Here is a 27,975-nt window from a genome sequence, read left to right as displayed (position 1 = left end):
GGGCCCTGTGCCTTCATTAGATGAAGCTTGGTGTCAAATATGAAAACAATCCAGTGAATGTTTTTTGGCGATATTTTGCTGACTTTCCTTACATGCAATTTAACATACTGAAATCTTCAAAGTGTCGTTGTGACCTTGAAAATTAAGTGAAGGTCACCAAAATCGACAGGGCCCTGCGCCTTCCCTGGATAAAGCTTGATGTCAAATATGAAGAAAATCCAGTGAATGGTTCTTGAGGTATCTCGCTGACAAGCATAACATGCAGGTTAATATGCTTAAATCTTCAAAGTGTCACCATGACCTTGAAAATTATGTGAGGGTCACCAAAATAGACTGGGCCCTGCGCCTTCCCTAGACAAAGCTTGGTGTTGAATATGAAGAAAATCCAGTGAACGGTTCTTAAGATAGCTTAACATGCAGGTTAACATGCTGAAATCGTCAAAGTGTCACCATGACCTTGAAAATTATGTGAAGGTCACCAAATTTGACTGGGCCCTGCGCCTTCCCTAGATAAAGCTTGGTGTTGAATATGAAGAAAATCTAGTGAACGGTTCTTGAGATATCTCGCTGACAAGAGTAAAACGTTAAGTCCCCTTGTGACCTTGAAAAGGTGAAGGTCACCAAACCTGACTGGGACCTTTCTTATACTTATACTGTGATGAACCTAGGTACCAAATGTGAAAGCCAACGGTTCTTAAGATATTCCGATTCGTTCCGTTGGACGGACGGACGGAGCCTAATACTATATCCCCTGCTTAGCGCTAAATGCGCGGCGGGGGATAATAAGTAGTTGAATACACACCAGGTTGGACAAATGTCGGACCAACCATCAGAGGGAGATAACTCTTAGCTACATTGCTGCACTGGGAAGGATTTGTTCGTGATGGAGATTAACACCCATTGTCATTGCAAGGTATTTTGATTTTATATTAGTTTCTTGTAAAATCAGGGCCTTTTTAGGGTAAATCACCTTGGTTAAAGCATTCACTCATCACACCAAAGCCAAAGTGAGTGAGTGAGGTTTACACCGCTTTTAGCAATATTCCAGCAATATCACTGCAGGGGACACCAAAAATGGGCTTCACACATTGTACCCATGTGGGGAATTTAACCCGGGTCTTCGGTGTGAGAAGTGAACGCTTTAACCACTAGGCTACACCGTTGCCATGGGTTTGATTGATCATATGGGTCCAGGTGTCCCTGGACATCAAATTGCTGGAATGTTGCTAAAAGTGGCATAAAACCATACTCATTCACTCACTGTGCCAAAATTTAACTGCTAAGTTGATAAAGCCAAACTATCAAAGTTTTATTTATAATCATCATTCTCAGTGACATCATTTCTATTATTCTGATAATAAAAATATTTATGAAAAAAAATGATATAAGACCAGAATAATTGTTACTTCATGTGCTGACATAACTGGAATACATGTACTACTGAAAGCAGCATCAAATTCAACTAACTCACTCATCCAGGTCATTTCAGGTTTTTTAAACATTCAGACACTTATCCCAGTGTAGTCAATAGTCATAGGCGTATCCAAAGGGTGGGTGAAAATGAAATGTGCACCCCCACACCCCTCTTTCTTGAAAAGCTGTATCCGCCCCTGAATATTATTAACTAACAAATCGAGCCTGGTTCCTGCAAGATGGAAAGTAAAGTACTATGGCCAGTGAGCTTGCTTTAGCAGTATTTCATAGTCTTGCTACCATCACTCTTGTTTCAGTACCAGTTCATTTGACTTTCTGGCATTATACCTGGCCTCATTTCATTACCTGATGAAGAATGACATGCATCAGTATCACATCACACAGTGATATGCGGGTACCTACCAACCTGTGGAATTTAATGGGTTTTTTTTGTTTGCTTGTTTGTTTTTTAAAGCTTCAGCTAAATTCAGCTTTATGGCGGCAGTATGTGAATACTTGAGTTTGAGCCCCTCAATCCAGTGATAAACAGCATAAGCATCGATGTACACAATTGGGATATGTGTGACATGTCATCCAAGTCAGTGAGTCTGACCACCCGATCTTGTTAGTTGCCTCTTACTGAAATTTCAATGAAGACCACTGACTGACTGAGTTTAGTTTTACGCTGCTTTTAGCAATATTCCAGCAATATCACGGCGGGGGACACCAGAAATGGGCTTAACACATTGTGCCCATGTGGGGAATCGAACCCGGGTCTACGGCGTGACGAGCCAACGCTTTAACCACTAGGCTACCCCACCGCCCCTCAATGAAGACCACTGGCAGAAGCTTGGGATGGCAAGGACTGGAAACCCATCCAGAACCCAGTTAGGACACTTCTGCACAAATTCTATTAACCCATGCACAACCCAACACAACTATATATTTTTTAATTATTTTATTTTACATACTGTTAACAAGGAAACTTAATGATGGCAAAATTTATATTTAAATGTACATTTATTTGTCCTAAAAAGACATGATATTGAAAAGAACATGAATCACATGAACATTATTGCATTGAAAACTACCTTAGCTTGTTGAGTTACACATTTAACATCGTTATACATTGTAGTATACTCAATAACCACAAGTTAAATAATGCTGATAGAAAATGGAATAGTTTTTGTGATAAAGCAATGAGCAAAACTAAGAGATTGTTTACTTTTTAGACATTTCAGAAACCATTAACTTACTCCACAACAAATTTACACTTGAATATGAGATCAAGTCAAACACTGTCAATTTGTGGGTGTGACCACACCCATCACACTATCTCGTCCTCTGATCCCAAATGGTAAATTTGTGCCTAGCAACACCTCTTGACAAAACATCACTGATCAAGGTTATCTGCATAAAAATTATACACAACAGAAAGATAGCTTAGTTAACTATAGAGATTATGCATTGATTAACACATGAAATACCACAAAAAATAGTAATAAATTTTGTTTTCAGATTTGAAAATAAGAGGAACAAATCAGTCATACACATATGTAATGTGCCATTCTAATTTTTGACTGAAAGCATGCCCAGTGATTAAGTTCTGTCGGCTTTACTAGGGAAAGACAGATATTTCCTGAACATCAGCTGTTGTCGTTGTCTCTCCTAGGCCATTATCCCTTGGGTCTTGAACATTGAGATAATGGGGTTTTACATAAAAGGGCATGATAGAGGTCCAACTATACAAGCAATCACAGTTCAACGTGGAACTGCCTGGTGTCAGAAGCAGAGGATGAAATAGAAATGCCTGCCTAGGAACCAGCCTTCAGACTACAGGACATTTCAATCCGTGCTTGAGGAATTCCTCCTAAGATATCAATGATTACTAAAGTAATAAAATCATTCTATGGTAATAATCACAATGTATTTCATGAAATATCAGTTCCAAAACAAAAATGAACCAACCACAATGTATAAAGTAACAATTGTTTGATTATTCTCTTTTCAGTTCCATAAGAAAATAAGAGAGACAAAGAAGAAAAAGGAGTGAAAAAGTAGGTTTGGAAAACTTCATATTAAAGGTTTCTGAGACATTAATCATTGAGAAATAATCCTGAGAAAAGTCAAGAGCAATGTCTATGTTTACAAGTGAAAAAATAAAACAGTTATATGTTATATAATTTACTCTCTACCATGTCCCAATAACACCTTCAAACAAACTGCCGATTCAGGGCAACCTTATCAAACTAGCTTCATAGTGCAGTAAATTGGATACCAAATCAAAATTCACCTTGGATAAAGGTGATACAGGTAATTTGAGGGTAATTATCGGTGGCACTAGAACGAGACAATATAGATACCGGTATGTGAAATCCATATCTGAGGCAAGCATTGAAACGGTGACTACAGCCACTTTTAAGCTATATGATTCAAACAAGCATTCGTACAAACATATATGATATTGTCATCAACAGTGAGCATCACTAAGGCTGCAGCATATGGCCTGCAGATATGTCATATTACTATCAATTGCATTTGATTTTCATAATATACAAAAACAACCAAAATGTCAGCACTTTAAATTGATGAATGAAACTGGAAGAATATGCAAACTTGAAACAAAATAAATAGTGACAAACGACATAACAACATGAAGCAGCACAGTGTAGGTCTTGACACCATCACTACAAACTAAACATAAACAGCAATTGCACATGTACATAAAATGTGGAATGTTATGGACACAAAATGGTAATATATTAAACCATACACTTTGGTTATTTCTTAGTAAAATATCACAAACAGTTAAAAATTGAAGAACTTTATGCTTCAGAAAACACACAAGCATGTAAAGAAAGTAATGTTTGTAACAGCTTTCAAGGATTGCTTCTAGTTCAATAAGGTCTAGTGAAGCCATGACCCTTTCCCCCCATACACTAGGTTCTGTTCAACAACTATCTTCCATTAATTTTCCTTTTCAACACAAATCCTACATAAAGAGAAGTGGGTAATTCAGTTGTGTGGGAGAAAAACAAGAGCTATAAGTCATAGTTTACCATTCTGCTGAAACCCATTGACCCAAATGAAGATCACAACAAATAATAATGAATTCAAACCAGCTGCCAGCATGATCAACAAGCTAGTTCCAACACTTAGAATTTTAGAAAATCACCTGTCTTGGTTGACAGCTCATTGCATTAATTTCAATTTCAAAGGAAAACTTGTGTTCCTCTACTTGTCCATGTTACTTATCAATAATTTGCACCAGTGACAGAAACAGTGTATTTCCCAACATAGAATTACACCTGACAACTTAATCACAATACATTTCAGCATTTGAACATAAATCTAATGTCTGCAGTACTATTTTCAAAGGGCTACTGGAACGCAGAAGTCGACTTAGCTGAAAATACTTTAAAGTTAGGCAAAGAAAAATATTGGAAGCAAAGCAACCCTATGACTTGGAATTTCAGCTCACTCTTTTTCATTATTCCTTATTTCAACCAACTGACAATTCTTAATAAAAAAGTCTTTTTGTCTGTTGATCACTGACTAAAGTTTAAAACTTGTTAATAACTTTATTGAAGTGATTGTAAATTTCTAGTTTCTTCAGGTCCTGATTTCTCGAAACAAACGTAAGTCTAAGTTTTGACTTAAGTTAGAGTTTATACTCAAATTTGAGAAAACGCTGGATAATGCATTTCCCAGAATGAACTGAAATCAATATTAAACTCAAAGTTAGTAGATAATTTGAGTTTGGTGGCTAGATTACTTAAGTTATTTGGGCTTTATATTTAAAAAAATGCATTTGAGTAAAAAATTCAGCTGTTTCAAATTGTCAAACTCAGTTTGAAATTTGAGTAAAAACTTAAGTTTATTTCGAGAAATCGGGGCCAGGGTGCCGTTGTACAAAGCGATCTTAGCGCTAAGGTGACCGTAACTCCCATACCTTAACATAGACTTAAGGTAGTCTTAACGCTAAGGTTGTTTTGTACAACGGCACCCAGGCCATTAATGGCTGTACTGGGTATGTCATGGATGACAGCTGGTGCTGGGTGTGCCATACTGCGGTTAGTGTGGCAATACTGCAGGACGCTGCGGAATGTTCTCACTTCTGTAATAGGAATAGCAATACCACCTGGAATCAATGTATACCTAGAATACTGAATATACAGAAATATTGGGCAAAATTACAGTACTGTGCACTAGACATCAAGCACCTCACCACTAACTGAACATTAACTGGAAGAAAGACTGTTGACAAGAACATATTATCCATCAGTCATGTACATTAGCATCTGGCAATTCCCAAACTGACCACATTAACAGAGGGTAACTATATGCTTGGCATCTAACAAAATGTGGATTAGCTGTTTAAAGATTAATGCTGAGATTGGGTTAAAATGAGTGACTAAATCAGTAAAGATTTATGAGGTTATTCACGATACACACCGCCAAATGGACAAGTCTACATTTCATCTGCTAGATTATACATAGTGCAAGAACAAATGCCATTTCAGTCATGTTAATGTCACTCTCACAAAAATGTCATGGACAAATGGAGGGAACCTAACTTCAGGGACCATCTCAAAAGCTTTATTATCATTATTTCTTTTCGTGATCCAAAATGCTATCTTTGTCCTGTTTATTGCAAATGAAAATTTCTCAATTGAAAGATTCTTTTTTGGATATGAATTCTGAACAAACGATATGATAGCATCAGTAAGGGTGAAAAGAAATTAAATTACATGTGTACTTGAAAAAGACAATTCAAGAGTCACTTTGAGTGCTAGCTGCCAAAATCATTTCACAACTATTTACAGCTATTCTGTACACAATAATCTACAAAAAAAGAACCACTAAAACTAAACAAAATATGCACACAGACTAATAACTGATTAAAAAATGTCTGACGTAATAATTTCAATTGCAACTACATGTCTTTCATTCATGATGTAGAATACTTATTAAACAGCAAACCATAATATATAAATTTTTCAAAGGTTCTCAAAATCATATTTTAGATATAGGATATATCTAGAAATATAATTCATCATATATTTCACCGGGTAATTTATGAGATGGAATTATAATGATAATGAACACAATAGTGTTGCAGAAAGAACTGGCTGTACAATATTCAGTCGAAGCCTTCTTTCACATACAGTAGCAAACATCATTCACATATAACTGGTCCTCACACATATATGCATCATCAACAGGAACTGAAAAAAGTGGAAACTAGGGCTGCAATGATTCATCCAGACCTCAATTCTATTCGATTTTCGACATTGGACCCTCGATTCGATCATTTTCAATTCGATTCTTCATTCAAGTAAAAATATCTGATTTCATTTAACTCTCAAAGTCGGCTCTTCACCATCAAATCCACTGTCAACTTGGCGATGTCTACTAACAATTCTCACTGGATAATTAGCCTGGCTTAACCAATCACGTATCGCCAGATTTCAGCTCTTGAAACTGCTCGAGTTGGAGTCAAAATTACATTCGCGCTGTTTGGAAATAATTTAAATAGATATTCAAATATTGAATCGAAATAGTGATAATGGTTATCGAAAATCGAAACTAAGGTGTCAGATTTGATGAATCGAACCGAATCATTTCAGCCCTAGTGAAAACATGTCCACTCAACCACATTCACTTAACAATAGCTTTATAGAGGTAAAAAGAAAATGGTGAAACTGACCAATGACATTTTTGATTATTTCCAAATTCAATGTAACAAACATCCTAACAAGTACTAGCTAAATAGGATAATTCAAGGAGCTAATGTACAGTTCCCCATACAACAATCCGTACCCATTTTGGGATAAGTCTGACATGAAAAAGGATTTATGAGCCAGAATATGACTGCTAAAAAATTCTAATGTCTCATGCCATAGCTACACAAAGAGATGTTTACCAGAAAATTAGTTGAATGACAAAAAGTTTAGAATCAAACTAATCGGCTGGTTCTTAATTTCTTTTGAGTAGTATAAAAAAGGTGCAACTGTTTCATTAAACCAGTTAACACATCTCCAAAAAGGTAAACAAAGAGATCCAGTATATCCTTCAGCTACTCAACAAAGATAGATTGGTTCAACCGATACATTTGAATTCTCTTCCTAGCCAAAGACCTTTCACACTAATGGTATTTTCATCCCAGATAGAACAGCAACACTGACACTTTGTGATGATGTATATTTGCAAACACTGATTATGTAAATCGTTGTCGCTGAGTGGTAGTGTACCTATGGCACAAGGCAAGGTATGGTCACTTGCATTGCTGTATGGACAAAAGAGTGTCACATTGTACTTGGATCATACCCCTGGATGTGACTCTATGACTCACCAATAAAACCAATCAATGCTTTGTTAATAGTTTAAATGAAACAAGATCATAGGTAATACTGTACATGGAAACCTGGGCAGGAAAGATATCAGTATCTTCATTTAAAAAGTTTAGAATCAAATGGAAGGATTCATGCATTATTATCATGGCATTTCCTGAAAGGGAGATAACTGATTATAGTCAAGTTGCAACATCAAGACCCCTCACAGGAACAATGCACAGGTTTTGGAAGTCGTTTGCTAAAGTTTAGGCCTTGTATCCTGTTCCCCAAAGCGACTGTAGCACTAAGATGATCGTAATTCCTATACGTTAACATTTGCTTACGACAGTCGTAGCAGTAAGATCGCTTTGTGAAATTGGGCCCTGTTCTTGAAAAAGTCTTGTTTGAATTAAGCATACTGAAGCTCATCAATGGGACAGCATCTCTATTCACTCAATCACAGAGTCACACCCACTGGTATTTGTTGTCACTGAGTAGCATGTGTAAGAATATACAGCAACAATATATATATATAAAAAGCTATTCACTGAACAGTTATATTTTCAAATAATGGAAATTACTGTACACAATGTTATGAAGATATGGACTACTCTGACATCTACTGTAACAGTAAGGTAGAGCATGCCTCTAGTCTGTACACATCAGGCCGTCCATTCCATGCCGGAGATGGAGTCCATATTTACATGATATGTGCCTGCTGTGTTTATGTACAGTGCAGCTACTGGGATCTGTTATATACACATGGTTGTGGTGAAGTCATGTCATTAACAAGTGAGAAGTCAAACAAACATCTAGTCCTAGACACCTTTCACGTGAATCTCCACAACACAATACCTACACAAAAATGGCATCTTTTTAAGGTTACAAAACCTTGAACATAACGGTCAAAGTCCTTTTCCAGATTCGGCTGTAGCAGTCCCATGGAGTCCACACTAGTTTCTGAAGTGATCATCATTGATTCGCGAACAGTCATCCCTTTTCAGTTTCCTTCATGAACAAACATGGCACACAAGCTATGCTGGTGGACCATGTCAAACAGATACACATCCTATTTAACCTGACATCACAGCAAAGTACAAAACTACAGCACTATAGGTCAAGGAGTCCCAAATTTCACGCTATAATCTCTTTCAGGGACTGTCTACTTCACACTACCACAAACCCTTAAAGCCAGGGTTACCTTCGGAGTTACAATGACATCAGCAGTGCAACTGTCCTGTATCATTAACAAGACACCACAACATCTTCCTCAGTAGGAGTATAGCACTAAACATATCAATTAATGGTAAACAACCAGCCATAGATCCAAGCTATGCAACACAACAAACAGATTCTATGTTATTCCATTAATGTGTTCCAATACTGGCATCAGTCTTCAACAGTTCATGACAACCCCTACAATAAACACAGAAATTCTCAACAAGGATTTGTGACTTCACAAAGGGTGAGCATGCCACTGTACGCGTCCATTATACAGAAGATTCTTTCAAACAAGGAGCTGGCACTTCAATACTGCGTCTTGCCTGCATCTGTGCATGCATGTGTCCTTTGTGTATGTGTGGTCGATACCGCACTGGGCCTCGACTGGAATCTCGTCGGCCATAGCCGTTGTAAACCTGGTCCCCAAAGCTTTTCACTGACATAGTGTCTCTTGCATCAATATTTGAGGACTGCGACTCTGCCTCTGACTGAGACTAGAGATCGACATGTTATCCCGATCACGTGGCTCCATCGCGTAGCCATCGATTTGCCGTCGCTGGACAGTATGGGGTCGGGGCGGTCTGGAATATGTGTTCATGTTATTGTCTGTCTGGGGGCGTTGTATGTTGCGTGTTTGATCCATGAGAGCATCAATTCTCATCTGAATGTCACGACCAATTGTAGCATACTTCTCAGGAATGTCTCTGTCTTCAGAATTCCGTGCAGAACCTTTGAACATAATTTCAAGGTGTGATTCAAATGATTTCTAACAGTTAACATTGTAACAATAAAAAATAAGATTCAAAGAAAATCATACTTTTATCCTACATATCAGTAATCAAATTACAAAAGAATCTTACATTGATGTTACATCCACAAAACATAAGCTTTCATATTTCAACAGTGGGTAACCACTAAACCTTATATAAACATGAGCATGAAGTAAACATCTTTGCAAAGAAACTCTGAATTAAAGTTTGTGGCAAGTAATATAAGGACATCACTCTTCAAACTCAGCAATTGAAGAAGTGAGCTCTACACAGCTAATTGAAATGATACTAATGATACTAATTGAATGAACTATGTCTGATACCAGGACTGACATACCTGATGTCCGAGTGTCAATGGTGTTTATGTCTCGATGCACAAAGCTCCTCTCCTCTGATGCCCTTTTCTCCTCAGACACTCTCCTCTCTTCAGATGACCTCCTCTCCTCCAATATTCTCCTCTCCTCCAGGGCTCTTGATCCACTGGGCAATGGAGCAGCCATAACAGGACTTGGAGGCACAATCTGTTTTGACTCTGCCACCATGACGGACATCTTGTCTTGGGTCGCATGAGACACCACCACAGGCCCTTCACTGGAGCTGCGTCGTTGTCTAAGATCTGACGAAGCTCTTGATGTATGGCTTGGGCTTTCATTTGGCGAGGATAGGTACCCCGAGCCATTCACTGCTCTCACAGGGTGAGAAGAACTGTCACTTGTTGTATGGGAAGTATGATTTGAACTGTCTGTGGAATCACGTGAAGAATATGAGTCTGTTGGAGGGCGTGGAGGTCGGTGGCTGTTGGCATCATGACTGACATTAGGCCTTGTCCTTTCCTGTGGTCTGTGGCTCCTCCTGAATGTACCACTCTCATGATCATGTCCGTTCAAAAGGTTTGAGGAATGGCTGTGCTTCTCAGTCAACTGAGGAGATTTGACACCGTACACATCACCACTGTGTCCAGAATTCCTATTTAAACTGAAACATGCACCCATCCCCTTATGAGCCTCAGGTTCAGAGTGTTGCCGAACAAGTGGAGCTCGCAACTCGGAACTCCTGAGTTACCTCCCTTCCTCGTGACGTTGGACTGTGGTCATAATAATCTACTTCCTGTGGGCTGTAGTTCTGTCTTCGTGGCGGCTGAGGTGTGAGAGGTCGCAGGATAGGTTTGATGGGATGCTCTCCCATTTCCCGTCTCAACGTGTTTGGCGTCATGGGTTGGGACTGACGTGGGATCTGCTGGGGTGAGGAGGTGTCGAAGTGTACCGACTTTGCACTGGTAGGACTGGAAGGGCTGGGGGGAACATGGTTATTGTTATTGTTATTGTTGTTGTTGGCGTACATACGGAAGATCCAGTGTTTGCCAGTGTGTAAGTTCTGATTGCAGCACTTGGAGAGACTGCGTCGTTGGTAGAACAGCAGGTAGGCTGCTTTGGATGTTACTTGTGACTGGGACATGTCCTTCACCCTTGTGTCATCATATTCATGCCACTGACCATCAATAGGGTTCTTACAATACGCTGCAAATAAACAAAGGCAGACAGAGTGAGTGAATGGTGTATTACAATTTGTACATTAATTTGGCACGTTTTATCAAACAAATCAATGGAGTGATGTGAACTGCACCAAAGCAATTGTGTGATCGACTTCCAAATTCACAATACAATCCCAGCAGGATATATAATATGGCATACAGTAACAGCAGAAGATAATAGTTAACACCATTACCATGGCACAGTAGAATTACGTTAATCAATAAGCCCATTCTCTGGGAAACAACAATAGCAATAGCACCAATTTTCAAATTCATTGCAATTGTAAAAATGCACACAACAGTTCTCCAAATGAAACATTATAGAGCATAACAAATCAAACTGCTAAATCATGTCTGGCAGTTCTGTCCAACTGATTATGGATTATCATACAAGACAACGCACAATCCTCTTTTAATATATGTCCATACCTGTATAATGGCCACCATTCATGTTGCCATAGTGATTACATACAGCAAACAGATCATAAAGCATGTCATCATCCCGCCTCCTGTGCTGTCCTTGCCATTGGTCAGTCTGTGTCCTGGGTGACCGTTCTGCACGTCGTCCCTCTGGACCACATGTTCAGTCATGTTCAGGTCACTAACAGGGAAGTTCACCAAGGTGTTCAGCTTGTTCCTTCTCATGCCCACCTGGAAACATCAGACATAACACTCCAATAAGCCACAAGCTGATAACAAAGTCTTCTAAAGGCAAACAGTCCATGAGCTGAGGCTGATTATCATGTTTTCTGCCCAGAATGTACAACACACCTACTCAGAATATTGTATGTGGTTTCCACTCTGCATATTGTAACATATAATTGTATATAATTATCAGGGGCATGGTGGGCGAGCTGTCTAAGGTGCCAGGCTAATGATCCAGCGAGCATAAGGTGCCAGGATCCAACCCACCTGTGACCAGGTTTAAAAGCCTTGGAGCAGACTTTGTGTGCAGAATCTTTCAGTGGTGTCACAACCCCTAGTGTACAGTACACAACCCTGTGCACTTAAAAGAACCCCCGAATCTGTTGGTAAATGACCAGCGTTGGCCACATGAATAAGTGCATACACATAGTTGTGGGTTATTAGGGCTTTTGGGGACCCTAAAATGAGTTCAACACAACCGGGAATTGGACATCTAGTGTGTATATGTGTGTAAATAATTATTTGCCTACAACACTAATTCAGAAAGAAGCATTTTGCAATAAATATCAAGAACAATAACAGGACTCTTAGCTAAACTCCACAATCGTATATGTTCATATAGCAAGAGGACTATTAAATGAAAATAATGATGAGCCTGACATCGTCAAAATGTACAGACAGTGACATAGATCTGAAGTTCAGGAAAGTTTTTAAATGTGTTTTAAGCTGATGTGTTAATGTCTGCTGGGAAGAGGCAGACTCGAGATCAACAGACTAGGAATTCCTAGCATAAGCTGCTTCATGAGAAAGTGATGTGTATGTATCTGAAAGTTTAGAATTTGAAATAAGTGGTCTGTGTTCTGAAAGTGATGAAACCAGCTCTAACAATCAGAGGTGTTTTTTGTGATTTGAAACCTCCGATTGACCTATCAGAATCAAGTAGTTAGTCTTCATGGAATGTCACCCTTCAAGTGTATTGCAATTATCTTTGACTGTATTGCCTTTGGTATCAACTCAGCAGGCTTCACAGGTGAAAATGATCTTTCCATCTCTAAATTGTGGTCATCTTGACAGCTCACCTGTTTGAACCTCTTCAGGTGTATGACTAGAACATCCGGCAATGACCACAGACCCAGGGTCTTGATGGTGCCCTGTTGCTGCTTCTTACAGTGGGGACAAAGCCAGGCATCGTCACCACTCAACTGAAATAAAAAGTCTTTCATCATCACAGACTAGAAGGTTTAATTCAGTAAATATATTTCCAAAGCACTGTCATCACTGTCAAATGTTCGGTTCTTCCATTTGACTTAGATTGACAGCAGATGCAGCGCTATATTTATACTTTGGTTGACACCCACATTTGCGTGTCAAAGTAATACTTGATGAAAGTCTCCTTTAGATAGATCAGCAGCATAGTAATTACTATCTTGGATTCAAACTCACAGGCTGACCTTATTAGCAAGGTGACACTTGTTTGTGTCGAGTAGTTCACACTATGAGCAACAATATTATAACTGAACTATACAGACACCTGAACATTTAAATTTGGTAACACACTCACATGAGTTACACATCAGTGGTCAATAATGCAAGGAGCATTCATACATAGTAGTCATTTTAGAGTGAGTGAGTGAGTATGGTTTTACACCGCGTTTTGCAATATTCCAGCAATATCAGGGCGGTGGACACCAAAAATGGGCTACACACATTGTACCCATGTAGGCAATCGAACCCCGGGTCATCGGCGTGACGAGCGAACGCTTTAACCACCAGGGTACCCCACCGCCCCAGTCATTTTAGAAGCTACTTAGGACGAGTTAAAGAACAATTGTCGCAAATAATTAGAATATATATTCTATCTTTGACCTTAGCTAGCAGACACTGTATCTTCACAAGCTAATGTTTTGCATGTTTAACTGACCTTCTCCTCCTGTGTGTAGAGTTTGAAGCACTCGTCTAGTGATGCTGTCGGACTCAGGTGCTGTGAGATACGGAGGTGGTGGACTGATGGGTGTTCATCAATGTTATCATCATCGTCCACAACAAACCTGCAAGACACAATCAAGTGCTGCAAAAAAAAACTACACAGCTGTTTCTTAAATTCTCAAAGTTACACTTTTACACATTTCAAACAGCAGCATTCCCCAGCTGCCATTACCAAATCAGACACACATGTGACTAATCAACTATATATTGAAGAAGCAATATCAGTCTTGTGTTAATACATGCAAAGGAATGTTTGAAAATCAACAATAGCTACAGAGCTCAACTGGCTCACACGAACAACTGCTGCAATTTAGCTTGGTGTTGTTCTGTCACAACCAAACTATCAAGGTGGATGAAACAGATTTTCCAAAACACTAACTCTTTGGCTGGCTAATTTCACAAATGACTCTTAAACATTTTCAACCATAGTGAAGGTGTTTATATGCTTATCATTTTACAAGATGTGACGATGACTTCATTTCATCATGTCACTACAACTGTAATGAAGAAGACGTACGCCTCTTTAATCTGTGTGTCCCATTCAGCCATCAACTTGACATGGACAGGCCCATAGTCTTCTCCATAGTATGTCAATACTCTGAAACGGATCACAATATTTCATGAATATTTTGGATTCAGAAACATTTCTGTCTTCCAAGACATGAAAGTAACAAAAAATACCAAAATGTGTAAATACTAAACAATGACAGACAAAAAAACATAACCAACAGTCACAAGTACAAGTCTTGTCAAAACAATTTGTCTGAATTTGTATTGTAAACTCAGCCAATAATAGTTGATATATTTACAAGAAATTGTTTGTACAGTAATGTCTTGAGACAATGTTATTGTTTTAGAAGGATTCCCTAAACCACAGTAAGTAGTGCAGCAAGTAAAGTCCACTGACCTGTCCACTGCCTGTGAGTATAGAGGCATTTCCACATCGAGAGGGAGGTACTCCTTGCTGGGGTGACAGTCCACAACTTGTAAGTTGAATAATACTGATTTCTACAACAGCATAAAAATACATTGAGAAAGTGGAATTACATTGCCTGACAGTCAGTGAACCACATTATTTTCCCTTAAACCCAGCCCTTGATTAAGCAAGTCAAGATTTTAGATCATGACCAAATCATCAGTGTGTAAAATTTGAGAACTTTTCTTTCCACTGAGAAGCGAAATAATGACTTGGGACATACCTTGTTCCAGTACGCCCACCTCACTTCATGGAGAGAGATTTTAATTTTACTTGAACAAGTTTAATTCTCCAATGATAAATGTTAGTAATTCACATTTATCCCATATGTTCTGTTGTGTACGCTGATCAAAGGGAGACAACTCCTACCTGGGTGAGGGCTTCTGGCTTCACTGCATCCCCCATGCAGTGCAGTATTTCTTTCTGGAGGCGTTTGTAGGTGAAGTCTCGTGGTACTCGCAAAACACTTGGACTGCAGAAGCGGAAACTGAAATAACAAGAACCAGCATGATAATAATCAACCATGAAATATTTATGAATGGAATTTCTCCCTGAGGATCACAGCAGTTATAATTCAAAAGTTTAAGTCAAACCTGGTCCATCTTTCTCTGACTTTAAGAAAGCAAATTTTAAGAACATAAACATATCTAGAAAACAGAAAATTTGGAAAAATAAAAATAATGTACACAATGCATATTTCACCAAAATATCAAGCTACCATATATGATCATTATTTGGCATAATTGTAACGTCATCCTGTGACAAGTTTATAGCATGTTCTAGTGCATATTCAGGTGTTTTTGCAGGAGTGTATGTAGTTAGGCAAATTGTGAGTTAAATATAAGAGTACCCAAAGCCTTTTGGTAGCTAATCCGATCATTCTGTCCCATCATATTTTCTAAAGCATGAAATTCAACAAATTATTCCCATTACTGGGGTACTCCAAAGTATACAGCTGCAAGATTGCTCAGTGCTGCATTAAACAGATTATCAAACAACCCAAGGTTGTGAATGCTAGTGAATATAAATACATGTAGATGCAATAATGTTAAGGTAACTACTTACAAATGCTTTCAGCATTCTGTGAAGATTTTAACACACCATACGTCTTTTTAATCTTTTGAATTCATTTTCTATGTTTACAATTAATATGACCATATCAGATAATAACTGTCTGATGACAACAAGCAGCAAGTAGAAATTAGCACATCTGGTGCAGCCATTTCTGAGGAATAACTAGAAGTAGAAAAAACACTTGGGGATGACGGCAACTATGAAGATGATTGTGATGACAGTGGTATCATCATCAGAATCCATTACATTTGCATATACATAATTATTTTTTCATTAATTGAATCATAATTCCTTCATTTTAATTAGCTGGTCAAATGTTATTACCTTCGGTTAGCAGAGAATGTAAAAAATTAAGCCATTCCCAATGAAGTGGACTACATTCTGTTGATATCCTCCAGTTACATGTTTTTACTTTAAGAAACATATGTGTTTACTCTCAAATACCATAAACAATGGTTTAAACATATCACTCACTCATACAAACATAACTTTATATTTCAAAACAAGCCATCATCTGATTGTATTTAATGTGTCTGTGAAGTGTCACACACTCGCCATCTCAAAATGTCAGATGTCTGAAAAAATATAAAGTAAGTTAGAAAATCCCAGTAACAGTGAAGGGAATTTCCTACTTGTTCACCTGTATCATTTTGCATATGACTGTTTATAGAAATTCCTGCCTATTCAACTTCAAAATCACCCTTAGAGGTGGAAGGCCAACAAGAAATGAAACAGCAAACATACAGGCAAATGCTGATTCCCACAGTTTCTACATCAGTTTTTCAATGCATACCTCAGTGAACCCCCAAATACATATTCAGTCTTTAATTCAGTATAATTTGTCCTGTTGTAACAATCGTCCTTGGAGTGTGAACAATGGGCATGGTAATATATTATTCCTGTTCAGCTACTTACAGTCCTTGTGGGCTGGTAGACTTCTCCACGTGTACTAGGAGGATGTGTATGAAGGGGAGTCTCGTAGCGGGAGGAAGCACTGGCAGGGTCATTGTCTGGCAATGTCTCAAATGCATAAACTGTTTCTGTCTCTGGGATGTCAGAAAGAGGTTGGTCATCTCCATATGTTGAGCGGAACCCATCCTCTGACATCTGACACAGCACAATCTGCAAAATACAAGATCACTACTACAGGAAACTTTTCACCATGATGGCTGATATTTCAATAAAAACATGAGTGAGTGAGGGAGCGAGGGAGCATGCGCGTGCGCAAGTGTGTGAGTGAATGATCATGGTGCATGGTGATCCACAAAACTGACTGATCTAAATTGGCTGTTGAATGAGTGTATTAATATCATTGTGCTTCTGCAGTGAGCGAGGTGAGATGAGGTGAAACTGGGTTTAAATTCGTGCTTGAGAATATTTCGCTCATATGACGACGTGCATGCGTGTGTATGTGCGGCTGCTTGTACTAGCCCAGACTGAAGCTGGTTTTATAGTGCTAGCCCACTGAGATAACATGCCGCAGTGAAGCATGAATACCCCACTCAGACACATTATACTGACTCCGAGCCGACCAGTCCTTGTTGTACCCATTAATGCCGAGCGCCAGGCAGGGACCAACAAGTACCATATTTTAACGTCTTTTGGTATGACGCGGTCGGGGATTGAACCCGCGACCTTCCGCTCTCTGGGCGGATGCTCTAACTACTACCCCACGGAGGCGGTCTGCAGTGAGTGAGTCACTAGGAACATGTCTGTTGTTTAATGCTGCAATCAGCAATTTAACAGCCAAATATATACCTAAATGATATAAATAATGACAACATGGCAAGGGAAGGGAAACCAGTGACTGATGTAATGGACAAAATCCCATCTACTGGTGCTCAGAGATAAATAATCAGCCACACAGCCACACCCACTGCCTGGCCACCCAATCCCTGTTCTTATAAGCTCAGGACACAAACACAGGACCTGGAATCACCTACAGATATACAGGAAATGTGATGCTGATGTGAAAATGGTACAGCAAGAAATCTGTCAGCAGCAGAATTTCTTAGTAATATTTCTCCTGGTATATAACAATGATATACACAGGTTCAATGCTGATCTACATACCCTGGGGTACACTTAAGGCTGTAATCTCGACTGTTCCTGAAGACCAAACAATGGTGTTACCTATTCCATGTGTAATGCTATTGACAGCAGCAAAACACTTAGTCACTCATCTGTGCTTGTCTACACGTCCTATCCCTAGCAGCAGATACAGACATTTCCTCTATCTATTGAAACAAATAATTGTGCCAGAGACAAATGTCATTAAGACATTTTCATATTTTTTGATAGAATCACAAAAATACAAAATCATCTTTGAGACATTTTTAAAACAACCCCAGATGTCAGCAATGTCCTTGAAAATGAACCAATCTGAACCCACATAGCATAAAATATGTCACTAAAATTCACATCTCTTACCAGCCCTTGTCCTACAATTCAAAATGATTCATGGTCTTAGCCAAGTGTTAATTTCTTTCCCTTCATGGAAGCAATTTCCCTCAACTCCAATCTCCTTTTTGCCTAAACCTATTCAACTGCCTTTCATAACCTATCCCCCACCGTAATCAATATATTGTATAACCAGCGTGGACATCAAACCACCATCATCAGCAACATCGTCCACTGCAGCAAACTCACTTAGCTTCCCATCCTAGATCAATATAAACAGCCTTATCTACAGATTGTTTGTACTTATCTACTGTTTGGAGGCCACAAAGGATCCTCTTCTGCATCCAACATCCTGCCCTAATCATTACCAAGACATTATGTTTAGATCATCAAGTATGTTGGCTTGCTCAATCAGATTACAAGGTGGTTTCTCTGGGGTTTGTATTCAACAACTACATGTGTTGGTCGGTGCCTAAGTGTCAGTTGTAGAGTTAATGCAACAAATTGTCTGTTTGTAGTTGCCATACACATGAAAGGACAAATTGTAATTCCTTCAAGTTGTCTTATGCCAAAGGTCAAGTGAGTGAGTCTGCCATACTACATGAAAGGACAAACATTCCCTAATTCCTTCAAGTTGTCTTATGCCAAAGCCAGTGAGTGAGTGAGTCTGCCATACTACATGAAAAGACAAACATTCTGCCTAATTCCTTCCAAGTTGTCTTATGCCAAAGCCAGTGAGTGAGTGAGTCTGCCATACTACATGAAAAGACAAACATTCACCTAATTCCTTTCAAGTTGTCTTATGCCAAAGCCAGTGAGTGAGTGAGTCTGCCATACTACATGAAAAAGACAAACATTCCTAATTCCTTCAAGTTGTCTTATGCAAAGCCAGTGAGTGAGTGGAGTCTGCCATACTACATGAAAAGACAAACATTCGCTTCTAATTCCTTCCGTTGTCTTATGCAAAAGCCAGTGAGTGAGTGAGTCTGCCATACTACATGAAAGACAAACATGTGCCTAATTCCTTCCAAGTTGTCTTATGCCAAAGCCAAGCTCTTACCAGCCCTTGTCCTACAATTCAAAATGATTCATGGTCTTAGCCAAGTGTTAATTTCTTTCCCTTCATGGAAGCAATTTCCCTCAACTCCAATCTCCTTTTTGCCTAAACCTATTCAACTGCCTTTCATAACCTATCCCCCACCGTAATCAATATATTGTATAACCAGCGTGGACATCAAACCACCATCATCAGCAACATCGTCCACTGCAGCAAACTCACTTAGCTTCCCATCCTAGATCAATATAAACAGCCTTATCTACAGATTGTTTGTACTTATCTACTGTTTGGAGGCCACAAAGGATCCTCTTCTGCATCCAACATCCTGCCCTAATCATTACCAAGACATTATGTTTAGATCATCAAGTATGTTGGCTTGCTTTCAGATTACAAGGTGGTTTCTCTGGGGATTCAGCAACTACATGTGTTGGTCGGGTGTAAGTGTCAGTGTGCATGTTTTAGAGTTAATGCAACAAATTGTCTGTTTGTAAATACCTGCCATACTGCATGAAAGGACAAGAAGTAGCCTAGTTCCTCGAAGTTGTCTTATGCCAAAGGTCTGTGAGTGAGTGAGTCTGCCATACTACATGAAAAGACAAAAATTCGCCTAATTCCTTCAAGTTGTCTTATGCCAAAGCCAGTGAGTGAGTGAGTCTGCCATACTACATGAAAAGACAAACATTCGCCTAATTCCTTCAAGTTGTCTTATGCCAAAGCCAGTGAGTGAGTGAGTCTGCCATACTACATGAAAAGACAAACATTCGCCTAATTCCTTCAAGTTGTCTTATGCCAAAGCCAGTGAGTGAGTGAGTCTGCCATACTACATGAAAAGACAAACATTCGCCTAATTCCTTCAAGTTGTCTTATGCCAAAGCCAGTGAGTGAGTGAGTCTGCCATACTACATGAAAAGACAAACATTCGCCTAATTCCTTCAAGTTGTCTTATGCCAAAGCCAGTGAGTGAGTGAGTCTGCCATACTACATGAAAAGACAAACATTCGCCTAATTCCTTCAAGTTGTCTTATGCCAAAGCCAGTGTCTTATGCCAAGTTGTCTTATGCCAAAGCCAGTGAGTGAGTGAGTCTGCCATACTACATGAAAAGACAAACATTCGCCTAATTCCTTCAAGTTGTCTTATGCCAAAGCCAGTGAGTGAAACAGTCAGTGAGAACGTTATCTAAGGAGACTTACATCCTTATGATAACGTCAAGATATATACTAGCCCAAACCTGTCATTCCACTGACCCACCACTTTATTGAGCCACAGAGTGAAATATTGAACCTTGTGACAATATGGACAGTCAAGCATAAAAAGAACATGGCCTTTCGAAATAAAGAATGTTCACATTTGTTACTGACCATCTTTTTTTAAAAAAATATTTCACAAAGAACTTAAAATCTGCTTAGAGCATGACTAACTATAATTGATGACAAAACTGTCCCACTTACATTTCCTTTTTCTTCCTACACACATATTGACAATAATATTGGTTTTCAGTTGTTATCCAACTGAACAAATTCCCAAGCAAAATAGGGTTTTCGCTTGATCAGTCATCTGAACAACATCAAGCTGTTAGATAAGCTTCCCAGCAAAGATGAAATCTATAATTCATGGAAAGGCATTAGAAGAGGCCATGCTCATTGAATTTCAATCAGTTGATTGTTGGCGATACCTCCAGTAGGCAGCTAACTCTAGACACATCACAGTAACCTTGTATTCAAGAGATAAATACTATCTAGTCTTATGAATAAGATATTACTGATTAACCGTTTTTGTTCAATAATGGCGTCAAATATCTTTAGAGAAATGCTAGCCTGAACTAGTTAAATATATAGCCTTGTGCTGTATGTCAAAGAAACCATGAAAATAGTATCATACCATTGTTCAGAAACAATGGAGTGTATTTTATTTCATTATACAGCTGCCATTATGATGCATTGATCTACAAGATAGGTTTTATGAACAATACAAAAACAGTTCTCCGTCTTCAGGATATCAATAATACAACATAAAAACTATGTGACATGATCAGGGAATCTTCATTGAATAATTGTCTACTTCCATCATTTTAATTTTTAAATTATCAAACATTCTTCTTCACTAAGTTTACCCATGCCAGAGCGTTTTAACTGTTAAGGGTACTCTGAACATTAATCAGAGAAAAGTTAAAGTCTGTTTACAACATTTATTGTACATTGATATCCTGGCTTCCAGGCTCGATTCAGGAGGTTAATTGACTCTCAAATCATATGACTCCAATAGCCCTAAATTCTAAGCTTCTTTTTCAGTTGAATTCAGCGGTATAATATGGAATTATTATTTTAAAAATAAATAAAAATTCTAAAGTTGCTGACCACATTTAAATATTTAGTGGTAAGCCAATTATTTCACTTTTTTTCAACACATAAAAAAAATCTTCCACTATCAAAATGGGTAAACCCTCCAAAATAAAGAGTCAGACCAATTCTAGAAATTAATGTGCGTTAATATAAACAAATTTAAAGTCTTACCAAAGTACACATAAATGCAGAACATTTAACAAACCCATGTCTAGAATACATCTGTGAAGTGGTTCGAAACAGGCATTTGAAGCATTTATTTGCACATCAACAACAAGCTCATTTGCCGCTGCACATAGTTGAAGTAAGATAAGCATATGCCAGGGATTCCATCCTTCACAGCGGTGGTACAACATGTAAGCTTACATAAACCCTTAAAGAACATAAGCTTTCTCCAGGAGCCTTCTCCGTTCACCAATCCTTCCTGCTGTGAGGGTGCTTACAGAAATTACTTCAATACAGCCACAGTGCTTTTTTAGTGCAACAGGAAGACAATATGCATATAGGTCTGAAATCCAATAACATCATCAGTACATGGGGAATTATGAGCAGATATGACTGTGTAAATGACCCTAGGAATTTCTCCCAGTCCACTAAATAGCTTTGTGGTTTTTACAAAGCTAATGGGAGTGGGAAATCAATGGCCATCCGATGAAGACTCTTACTTTCTTCCTTTTCAGCCATGCATGTACACAATATGGGAGCCGACGGGAGACAATGGCCAAAGATAGCTTTTCATTAAAGACCATTTCCCTTTTATCTACACAAGAAGCTCTTGTTAAGTTATTAGTGTGCCATATTACATCTCTATTTTGTAGATGAACTTCTTGGCTGTTTCCAAAGAGATATTCTGTCTATGGCATCTTCATTTTTTAAAGGAAGAGCATCAAAATGATCTCTGAAGACTTTTTATAACATACAAGCTTATTTCAGTTAGTTACAGGTAGATTATGCTTTACTATAATTTTTTAATGAATATTTTGATACAATGTTAAGGTAAAATGTGGATAAATTAGGCCATTTCATATCAAATTTTTAATAACTTTAAAAAAATCACTTTGAATTATCATTTTGATTTCTCAGTTTAATCTAAATACTTCTATAAATAAATCCTGTAGAGATTACGCAAAAGACTTCAAACAGAATTGCATGAGGTTGTCTTCATCAATTAATTAATAACCATAAGAACTCCACATGCCTTTCTGCTTGACATCAACATCACATTCAATGTCATGTCCCATGTGTCAGAGAAGGGTTTTGCTTCATGTATCACTCAAGAAGCCAGTAGAATGTCAGGTAAACAAACCACAACCCAGATTTCTCCAAGAAAAAAAACAAAAACATGGCATACTGGTTGTGTTTGTGGTTATGAGACATGCTTGACTGAGTATCTCACTAGAACAAGGCTCCAGATAGAGGTTTATAAACAGGTTTGTAACTGTTAAGACAATGATTGGTAGCAAAATACAAAAATGTTAATAACTTTAATATAAATATATGGTCAGTCATCAAAATATATGTATATGTCAAATCAACTTCCCTGCTGAAAAAGGAGCAAGCAGTTCTAAAGACTGCTTCGACATAATGCGCTGCAGTGGTAAATTACAATGAATTGTCCAATGGGGTTACACATATATATATGAACATTATTTATAGCTGTACATTTAGGTCGAGTGGGTGTTATAAGACATCATATATCTTTTCATTGCAGCAAGGAACAAAAAGAAACAGAAAATGTCTAATATGGTCTTAATTCTCATCCAAAACACCCTTCAAGGACTGACATCCAAACAGATAGTGACAAGCTTCACCAAGTACATTTTTCCTTTGTTCACTGTCAGTTGTAAACAAAGACAACAGGCCATCTGGGTTTTAAACACAGACTGTGTACTTCTAACTACCTTGACAACCACTATTAGTTACAATCACCTGAACCAGGTTCAACATAATTATTCCAATGATACATTCTATCACTACTGCAGTTACAAAAATGTCCAGGTCATGAGTTGAAATCAGACCACAATCTATCAAGCAGCTGTGATGTCAACAACATTCCAGGTCACTGCATATACCAGTGCTCTAATTCAGGTGTTGAAGAATTTGATAATAGATAACACTCAAATATAAAACAAACAAGTTTAACACAAGACATCAACATTCATACAATAGTTACTAAAATGGACTCAACATATTTGTTTGCATTGCCCGCTATCTAAAAAACATAGAATAAGGTTAGAAATTAATTGTGCATTCCACATACTTCACAAAGGATCGGGTACAGAGTTGCCATCTACCAATAGGTTAAGTGGTAGATCCCATTTGGGAAGTTACCACTCCTTACAGAATTTTACAAGTCTAACACAGTCAACTTATGTTAATACTGAACATAGTTTAAACACCCCTGGCATACAGCTTGAAGTGTTTGGAGATTACCATATTATTGATACAAGAGATCAACAGTGTTCCAAATCAAGGGAGTGCCAGTTTCTTCCAGGTCTTCTCGCAGGGTATCCGAATGAAGGGACCCCCCAAATTGTTATCTGGTAACATTAAGGTGAACGGTAAGAATGAGTGAGTGAGTGTAGTTTTATGCCACATTCTATGGTGGCTCAATGATAAGAATCCATCCTGTTTCATGAAGTGATCGTAACATTATGTCATACCATCACTTTGTTTAATGGGACCAGGATCCCGACCTTCATGCTTCAAGTCAAATACTGGGCTGAAGTTTACAGTCAGACAGACATCACAGACAATATTTTGATAATAATCTGAGTTCACTGTTACTACACTAACAACCATAGAGGGATACGTGAGAAAAGGACTAAATAACAGCTGATCGACCTTAATTGAAACATACCGAGTCTGCCTACAGCAGTGCTGGAATTGTTTCACTTTGAAACTATATCTCTAAAGATTTTGAAATAACTGTCCTGCGTATAGAAGCGACACATGAGACTGGATCACACGTGAGAGCATTCATTCCCTGGGCTCAAACAGATTAAATTTCCATACTTTTTCCTTACAGAACAAAACACAAGCAGCATGACATCTCTGTTATCTAGAATTTCCTACTGCTGAAAATACCACAGAAAGTTAAACTTTGAAACGAAGTATTAAATGTCAGCTACAAGAGAAGAACTCAATGGAAGAAATATCATGGTGATGTAAAATGTAACCTATTAACATTTTCACTAATTGTGCTCACTATCTCTATTAGAAATAAAATGTGAAGGCAATATAAAACTGTCACAAATGTCTTTGGTGAAACTGCACATGGCCCAATGACCTTCCTGCAGAAATATACTATTATCATAGTATCTAAGATGGGTAACATTTTCAGAAACTGATGTGATATCTGTTCATTATTGAGACAAGTTATCTGTAAAATCGTGGCTGGACTTTGCCACATGGGTGCTGACATGTGGACGACAGCAAATGTTAAAGGCAGCCTATGGGCCTCCATGCATGATAAAGTCCTTTCCTTCCATCATCTTCCATGAAGCTTGTATCTCTATTCAAGCTTATTGACCTTCTACCACTGAACAAGTCTTCATGAATTGATGGTATTTGGTGCAAAAACTAATTGTAAACTGAAAGAAATGTGCTCTCTCTCACTCAGAATGAAAATATACATAACTATCTTTTAACTACAAGTGTAAGAGAGTATGCAAGACCTCAGTGTTAAACATTTACAGAGCTGGAGGCATGCAAAATCAAACGGCATAGCAGTAAACCTCAAAGACGCACTTTCAAACACTGCAATGTCCAAATAAGCTCAAAGCACCAGTGTGCAAATATTCCGTCTATTTAATCTTAAGATTCAACAGTTGTAGCAAGTGCATCAGAAGCAAAACTTATATGTGTTTGTTCAGAAAGTCATTAAATACATACGCAAACAAGTTCCTTCATATTCAATCCCCAATAATCTTTCAAACATATGCTTTTTTCATTTAGGAAGAACTTTTGGTTGCATGGTCTGTTGCTGACATACCTGTGTGTTTTGAGATACAAATGAAACGAAACCAAAGAAAAACACAACAAAATGCAACATATTCTTCAGGGATGTCTTGAGAATCCCTCAACACTCATGGATGACATAGACACATGGAGGGTTAGTCATGGGCTGTAATGTCAAGACATGAGTTATCTCCCCTTCTCCAGCTGTACCAAGTTTCCCCACCCACATCCCCTCCTAACTCCACCCCCTCCGACAACACTATCACTTACTTCCCTTGTGACTCACACAAGTACAATCTCCACCTTGAGTGAAGTTGAGATATGATTACTGTTATCCTCCACAAAGCAAACACAAGACAAGGTAAATTCAGGAAACAATACTTGAATAGTCTGGGCTGTACGTATCAGTAGAGTTGGGGCTGGATACGCAGAGTTATTGTTTAAGAACAGCCTGTAAATTAATATATACAAGAGAAAAGGAATTTTAGCAAAACAAATTGATATTTCCCCTCAACATTGATATCAGATATTTTGTTTGATATGGTTGTGAAACATCAATTGGGAATTTTCCTGGCTAGGTTCATTTCCTATATCAACACATCAAGCTCAATCCAGTTTAAGAACAGATTATATAACCCCAGAAATATTAGTCACATGAAACACTTAATTGTATCTAATTACCATTAATACATCATGTACAAATTGTACATCTTAACAGTCATACAGAACAGCTCGTATAACAATTATGTTACTTCTTCAAAATTATCTGATTTACTGAAATAGAATATCAAATTAAAGATACATAGCAAAATTATTGGATATTCAAATGTTAAAAATATTATCTAGATGAACAGCAGTGCACGAAAAATCAATAGATCATTTGAAAAATAAATGTATGTAACTCTGACCTTTGTGTCTATATATAAAGAACCCGTTTTAGTTCAAATTTCAGATTTACAATTAATATTAGAATGGATTAACCTATATTGTGTCCTAAAACAGATATGTAACCAAGCAATCACCCTCCACTTCAATGGTCATGTCCAACATCAACAGTGAGGCCATTTACGTAACCAAAACATATGAAGACACTAACGAGAAATTAAAACATGTTAATTGACAGTTGAGACTAGTTTAGGATTGGTAATGTTTGTTTCTGCACCTGACCTGGCTTAAACGAAGCACACTTGATGGATGAGCACTGGGAGGTCAAGGTGAGGTCTGTAACATACGCTGTTTATCATCTCAACTGGCTGACAAGCATGCCCTATTACCATACAACTGTCACGATTCTGCCTTCCATTAAGACAGAGTTAACTGTGCAGACAATGTTTCATTACAATCATTTGTATTCAGAACAAGGTCATTCTGACAATTTAACAAACCTGAAGCTGTATCTCACCATTAGTTTCTTCTTCAACATCATATAGCTTATATCATCAACACCAGTGGTAAAACACCTTAATTTGTTGTTAAAGACTGATTTCAATATAGAATCTTTGACAGAATGGTAACCATTCATCATAAGACTTGACTTCCTTAGCTTTTGAGTGAGTATGATGTCACAACCCTTAACCAGTATACAAGCACTATGATCATCATTGATTGCATCATTGAGATAGCTCAATAGCACTACCAAAACTTAGCAGCATATGAGTGTAGGGTTCACATCCTGAAATATATCCAAGAATACCAACCTCTGATGCTGGTATCCGAATGTCCTTTGAAATCCGGTGCCGCAAGTCTCTCACTGACTCAAACGTATTCATACGCAGTCCTATTTTCAGCTGCTTCTGTCCTGAGTACACAACATTCACAAAGACTGGTCGAGGACATTTCTGTGGAAGCGGTAGTGATACACACAAGTAAGGGTCAAACGTGTTGCTGTGCTTCCCACAGTGGGGACATGTTAGTGATGACCGATGTAGCCCCTTGAAGAGATGCGATACAAAACTCCCCTGACTTGAGGACAGCGCTTCATTCGACAACTCCTCGTCTGATCGCATGGCTGTATTCTGAAAAAACAACAAAACGAAGGAAAATTATAAGTGGGGAAGTGAGTGAGTTTTCCAACACTTTTAGCAATGTTCAAATCATATTGTGGTGATACATCAAAACCCAGGCTGTGGTTGAGCAAACACCTAAACCACAATGCTACCCCATTGCCCACATACAATGATGAAGTAAGTTTCAAAGACGTGTAAGCTTTCAAAAAACATACTAGGGCAATCAAAACAGAAGTTATAGAAACATTTCATGTTCATAAT

The 27,975-nt window shown here is 38.2% G+C and overlaps 1 protein-coding gene across 1 annotated transcript in view; it reads right to left on the bottom strand.

Moving 5' to 3' along the window:
- Nucleotides 1–5,419: 5,419 nt before the first annotated feature.
- Nucleotides 5,420–27,975, bottom strand: part of LOC124263880 (ubiquitin carboxyl-terminal hydrolase 31-like) — a 44,228-nt gene continuing 21,672 nt past the window's right edge. The window contains 12 exon segments of the mRNA XM_046698607.1: nt 5,420–9,698; nt 10,077–11,256; nt 11,700–11,805; nt 11,808–11,921; nt 12,995–13,117; nt 13,837–13,963; nt 14,419–14,499; nt 14,809–14,909; nt 15,247–15,364; nt 16,867–16,922; nt 16,924–17,073; nt 27,406–27,723. Of these exon segments, the coding sequence (XP_046554563.1) occupies nt 10,751–11,256; nt 11,700–11,805; nt 11,808–11,921; nt 12,995–13,117; nt 13,837–13,963; nt 14,419–14,499; nt 14,809–14,909; nt 15,247–15,364; nt 16,867–16,922; nt 16,924–17,073; nt 27,406–27,723 (1,800 nt within the window). The 3' untranslated portion in view covers nt 5,420–9,698; nt 10,077–10,750.

The sequence above is a fragment of the Haliotis rubra genome, unplaced genomic scaffold, assembly GCF_003918875.1.
Source record: "Haliotis rubra isolate DU_JTF1 unplaced genomic scaffold, ASM391887v1 Scf9, whole genome shotgun sequence".
Lineage (NCBI taxonomy): Eukaryota > Metazoa > Mollusca > Gastropoda > Lepetellida > Haliotidae > Haliotis > Haliotis rubra.
This window is presented reverse-complemented; position numbering and strand designations above follow the sequence as displayed.